This window comes from Rutilus rutilus, assembly GCF_951802725.1.
Source record: "Rutilus rutilus genome assembly, chromosome: 8".
Taxonomy (NCBI): Eukaryota; Metazoa; Chordata; class Actinopteri; order Cypriniformes; family Leuciscidae; genus Rutilus; species Rutilus rutilus.
The window spans coordinates 29123538-29129697 of record NC_140222.1 but is presented as its reverse complement, the minus strand read 5'-3'; the positions used below and the strand labels follow the sequence as shown (position 1 = coordinate 29129697).

Below are 6160 nucleotides of genomic sequence, written 5' to 3'. Positions count from 1 at the left end.
TGCTTTCAGTTATATCTGGATTGATGTGGGCGCAGCACTAAAAACCCACTGCTTTTTAGAATCTTTATTTTTAAGAGTGTAACTTAATGTTCCCCGCACATTTCCTTCATTCAACTTGAGATCTTCCATCTGATTGGACTGAGTAAAGTGGGGGAGATCAGAACCAGGAGAACGTGATAGTGGTCCATGCAGTGCCCCCCTCCCCAAACATTCCTTTGCCCATGCACCATCCCCAAGCTGGAACGCTAAATTGGACACTGTCCTCTGGGAATACTGTGAGAATGTGAAGTCTGGTTTGTGCACAGCAAGGGAGAAACGCTTAAGTTCAGCTTTGATGTTTTTATATTTATTAATCATTGTGGAGAATGTATGGCTATTTAGAGCCAAGGTCTAATTTAAGGCCAACTGTCTCACATATGAAACCAGACAGAACTTTTGTTTTGCATGTGTGTCTTGAGTGGATCGAGGCTCTGGGAGAGTGATGACCTGTCGCCCCAAAGGGAGGGGAAAAAATGGCTTTTCCCATTTTACCATGAAAAACAATGTTTGATCAAAGAATGGATATGAGATGTTGTAAGTGGAAATGTTTTGGGCCTTGGCTTGTCATCAGGCAATATATCAAATGAGGCGGGTTTAAAAAAAAAAAAAAAGGTTATTTTGGATGCCCTATTAAAAGAAAAGTTTGTCCAGAAATGCCGTCATTTACTTATCTTTGTGACGTTATGAACTTGTTTGTCATTTTTTTCTTCTGGGTGTGGAACACAAAAAGTGTGTTTCACATGCAATTAAAATGAACGTGGACCGAAGTTGGTTTCAAACTTCACAAATCATCATAAACTATCATAAGGGTATGGATCACTGAATCAGTGAGTTGTAGGTATTGATGAATGAATCATTTGGACCGGTTTTGTGAATTGGATCAAATATTCATTGAAAAAAATCTGACTCCAAAGAATGATTTGTTCACAAATTGGGCAGTGCTAACAATAATAACGACTTGAGAAAACTTGGAATACAGATCACCGAATCGTATGGATTACTTTTATGATACTCGAATTATCTCTAATTTGCCTATATAAAAATGCCTAGCAAAAGTCAGAAAGAAAATCATAACATGTGAAGTAGCCTACACTGTAAAAATTATGATCAATAAGTTATGACAACACACACACACACACACACACACACACATATGTGTATATATATATATATATTATTGCTTTAACTCATCAAAATAAGTTAAGCAATTTTCAACTTTTTATAAGTTATACAAGATTCAACTCATTTAAGTCAGTTTAATATAATTTAAGCTGAAATGACTTAAACATTCAAGTTGATTGTACTTAATTTAAGGCAGCAACTTTTTTTCACATTGTAAATGCGAAATTAAATGTGGTATGCTCCATTCAATACTTTTTTTTTACATTAACACCAAAGATTTGTTCATAACTTATATAAACTTCATGTCATTGGCTAAATCATCAAAAGAGTCTATTGCGTGTACATTTCAACGAGTAATCAAACCTGGTAGCGCGCTCTTTCATTCTTGAAAATGTCATGTAAAACACTCTACCCTCAAGTCAGGTGTCATAGGTCATCATTATGATGACTTATACGGGGTTATGTCATTCTGCGTGACTTAACCCAGTAATTTCCCTCAGTGCGGGATGCGAGTGTAATGACAGACGTGAAAGACATCAGAGGATGCTCGCGCACGTGCGCGTTTCATCATCGCTGTCTGATATTAGCGCGCGCCCTTTCCAAACAAACTCAAATTCAGAATCCAAACACACACGAAGGAACGACGAATGTCCATTCGCTGCCGGGGGAAAAAAAAAAGTGCTGAGTTCCCGCCCAGCATGAGAGGGAATGTTGAGGAAAGGCGAGTTTAGAGTTTAGGATCAGAACTCGCAGGTGAATTAGGCTATTTTCCATTAATAATCTGTCAGCACTTCTACTTGGTTCAACATAAAACAAACAAACCTGGAAATAGGTCGGGAATCGGATCGGGAAAAGCGGATAAATTTCTTCAAGGATTAAAAATTCCACTCGTCTGATCGTTGAGCCTACATGTTGGAAGTCTTTCATCTCCATCAAATTGTATTATTTATTAACCAGTAACCCAAGATGTAGGTGCATCTCGCAGATAAATAACAGGTAAGTCTGTTTCATCATTCAAAAAGTTAGTCTTATAAAGGAAAGCTGTCTTATTGGCATAATTTTACTGTTACAGAACGTTATTGATTCTATAGCATCAAACCACTACAAACTCATATTAAAGTAAATTTGAATAAGCAAATTTTGGTCAACTTTCTTTTATGAAGACAGTATAGCGACTAATAGGCTACCAAATCACCAAACGATTATAAACTGCCATTTTGAAAACTATTTCTAGGTAGGCTACTGTATGTTTTTGTATTTTCGTAAAATAGCGGGCTTTAGTTCAGGATAAGTGTCGCAGTGCTTTAAAGAATAACCTGTATAATGACAAAAAAAATATACAACAAACGTCCACACCGAATATTATACAAATATAACCTACAGGTAGCATTATATTTTAAGTGGAAGTCATAACACTTAATGGTGATATGACGGATTGGTGGTAAAATTAACTTTTTGTGTGTCTACATAGCTAACGTTAACTTAAAATGAATCCTGTAGTAACAAAGTTTAAATCAAAGTTCAAGTAGGCTATACAAGAACACACAATTATTGAAAAATAGTCACTGATAATAACATTTTGATTAATGACATTTTGCATTAGCACACAGACCAGACACCTGAAAAGCTCCACACTTTCATAGACTGAAACCACATAACATGTACCCTTCATTCATAACTGTTTGCTTGATAAAAATATGCAAACCAGCAAAAAAGTTTTCTACAGGCATTTTAAACCATATTTCCAGATCTTACTATCCGTTGTCAAGTCAGATGACGTTTTCTTTGCCTTGTTTTTGGCATTAGGTCCTACAAGAATCATGTGTGAAGTGGTGGATCCCTTTTCCAACTTTCTCACTGGAAGCTGCTCATAAACGCCATCTGCTGTTCAAAAGAGTGGAGCGAGTGTGTGGAAAATGGATGGCCAGCCTGAACCTGGAATGAATGAAATTATATTTAACCACTACAACCACTCGGGCAAGTGGGGAAGACCAAAAAGCGCCGATGCATGCAAGAAAGTCTTCCTAATTTGCATCTGTGCTCTGATCGTATTGGAGAACATCACTGTACTACTGGCGCTATGGCGCAACAAGCGTTTCCACAGCCGCATGTACTTCCTTATCGGCAATCTGGCACTTTCGGACTTGCTAGCTGGAGTGGCGTACGTGGTCAACATCTTCACCTCCGGCCGCAATACTTACTTCCTCAGTCCCGGCCAGTGGCTCCTGCGAGAGGGGAGCATGTTTGTGGCGCTTAGCGCTTCGACCTTCAGCTTGCTCGCTATCGGGATCGAGCGCCACATGACGATGGTTCGCTTGCGTCCGTGCGAGACCGCAGGACGGGGGAGGTTGCTAGCTCTCCTGGGAGCCTGCTGGGCCGTTTCGGTCCTGCTGAGCGCTTTGCCCAGCCTCGGCTGGAACTGTTTGGGCCGAGTCCACACCTGCTCCACTGTCCTACCGCTGTACGACAAAAGCTACATAGCCTTCTGCATCAGTGTCTTCACGGCCCTGCTAGCGGCGATCGTGGTGCTATACGTGCGCATTTACCAGCTTGTGACGTCCAGCGGGCGTAGGGTGAGCTCCCGGCCGTCGGATCGCTCGCTCGCACTTTTACGCACCGTAGTGATAGTGCTAGGGGTTTTTGTGGCCTGTTGGGCTCCTCTTTTTCTGCTACTCCTGCTGGATGTGGGATGCAGTCCGGAGCGGTGTCCGGTTCTGTACCAGGTGGACTGGTTCATCGCTCTGGCCGTGCTCAACTCCGCCCTCAACCCTCTCATCTACACGTTCTCCAGCCGCGAGATGCGGGCCGCGTTCATTCGAGTGCTGTGCTGCTGCTGTTCCGAGACGCCACTGGACTCTATGCCTACGGTGGCAGGGGCGGCGCTGCCGGGAATAGTTATCGCGACAGCGGAGAACAGCAAATCAAGCATGGCCGGGGCAGCCAAGTCCTCCCTGATGGGAAGTAAAGTTCCTACCCCGTCAAACTCCCATCATCAGCATGGGGACACGTCTCAACCAGCTGTCACACACCCCTCAGGGCCAGGTGACCTACTGTCCGCGGTGCTAGTTAAAGCTGGCGCGCTTCCCTCGTTGGGGAAGTTTTGAGGCTATGGGAGTCAGCACAAAAGAGCGGGAATTTGTCATTTCCCAAGATGTTTTGGTCACGGTTCCTGTGTGATTATGTCCTGTTTTTACAGCACTCTGAGGAGAACAAAACCTGGATTTGCTTTCATACAAAAGACAATGAGATTTTAAAGGTACTATTAAAGCATGATTGGACAAATGCTGACCAAAGGAAACACAAACTGAATTGACTTCTACATGTATTAATATTTATGAAACTGAGCATGTGCTATGAGCACATAACATAGAGCCACTACAGAATGTAATCACTCGAAAAGCTTAAGTGTGCAATTTTTTCTATCAAAATAACCCAATTTGTAAAACGGTATATTAGCTTTTCATGAAGGAAAACGCCTTAACAGTATTATATATATATTATTATAGTAATCTGTGTGTAAGACTGACCTTTAACATATTCTCACAGTTCATTACTAGACAAAAACGTTTTGAATAGTTTGCTATTCTTATTACACATAAAGTGAGTGTTTTAAAGAAGTGGATGTTTACGGTTAATATTCTGTGGATCGGTTTAGATGACAGAATGAGGTGGTTTCGTTATGAATGTCTTGAATTTGTTTTTGTTTTTATAGTACTTGCTAACTTACATAAAACTGTCAAAAAAATATACGTGTTTATATATGTTAGTGTGAAAAACAACTCACTTTTGCCTTGTAAACATTGTGTATAACCACTAGAGGGAGCTGTAGTATCACATTCAAACAGACTGCGCCACAGAGCAAATAATGTGAAGGAAATGGACACATATTCTCTATGAAAACAGTCAAGCACTGTAATTTACAGTCGCTTGGTAGGCTCATTATAAATGGCTTTGTCTGTAAAAAAAACATGATCAATGCCATCAATCTTTGAGCTATACTGCAGTAAATACTAACCATTGCAGTGCTATCTTAGATCATTAGACAACTTGCTTTAAAGGGATAGTTAACCCAAAAATTCATATTTTGTCATAATTTATTTACCCTCATGTTGTTCCAAACCTGTATGAGTTTCTTTCTTCTGCTGAACACAAAATAAGGTATTTTAAAGAATGTTGGTAATCAAACAATTTACGGCAGCCATTGACTTCCATAATATTATTTTTCCTACTATGGAAGTCAATGGCTGCCGTTAACTGTCTGGTTTGGAACAAATTAAGAGTGAATAATAAGTAATGACAAATTTGTAATTTTTGGGTGAACTATCCCTTTAAGTTCAGTCGACAACACTTGTGGCATAATGTTGAATAGCACAAAAATGAAATTCGACTAAATTGAGCCAAAACCTGGGTTAAAATGAACACTCGCAAAGGAAGTGAAGGAGGCCATTCTGTAAACATTAAAATAAGTAGTTTCAATATTACTGCCACAAGACATAAACAATATGCATGGTAAGATTTTTGTGCGAAATAATCGCTTTTTAACCTTTTCAATGTGGTTATATATCAGATTTGACATGCCATGACAGTAAAACAAGCGTAACGACAACAAACTTTACAGTACACCTCTAATAATAAAAAGTTTAAACAGAGGAATTAATGGAAGTGCTTTTATAAAAATATAAGCTTCACATTTCGGCATTAAAACCCTCTAAAGATTGGCCCCATTCACTTAGACTATTTAAAGGAACACTCCACCGTTTTTTGAAATAGGGCTTATTCACCTTCTTTCCTACATTTAGATAGGTGGGCAAATGCATTTTTGTCTCAGTGCATGCGTTGTTTTAGTTTGACAGGGTCGGCGCTAGCTTAGCTTAGCACAATGAATGGAATCCTTTGTTGCCAGCTAGCATGGCCTGAGTAAAAGTGATCTAAAAAAATAAATAAACCCCACCTAATTACTTCTTGTGGCCTGCGTATTCACAACGAGGACAAATAGCGA

General features: G+C 39.9%; 1 protein-coding gene across 1 annotated transcript; it reads left to right on the top strand.

The window, feature by feature from the left end:
- The first annotated feature begins 1855 nt into the window (after nt 1-1855).
- s1pr3a (sphingosine-1-phosphate receptor 3a) lies at nt 1856-4899 on the top strand. The gene is made up of 2 exons (XM_084417733.1): nt 1856-2157; nt 2968-4899. The coding sequence occupies exon 2, from the start codon at nt 3078-3080 to the stop codon at nt 4263-4265; it is 1188 nt and encodes a 395-aa protein (XP_084273859.1). The 5' UTR covers nt 1856-2157; nt 2968-3077; the 3' UTR covers nt 4266-4899.
- The last annotated feature ends 1261 nt before the right edge of the window (nt 4900-6160 follow it).

Excerpts from the sequence above, each read along its gene's own strand:
- s1pr3a (XM_084417733.1), top strand. The coding sequence starts at position 3,078 with ATGGATGGCCAGCCTGAACCTGGAATGAATGAAATTATATTTAACCAC.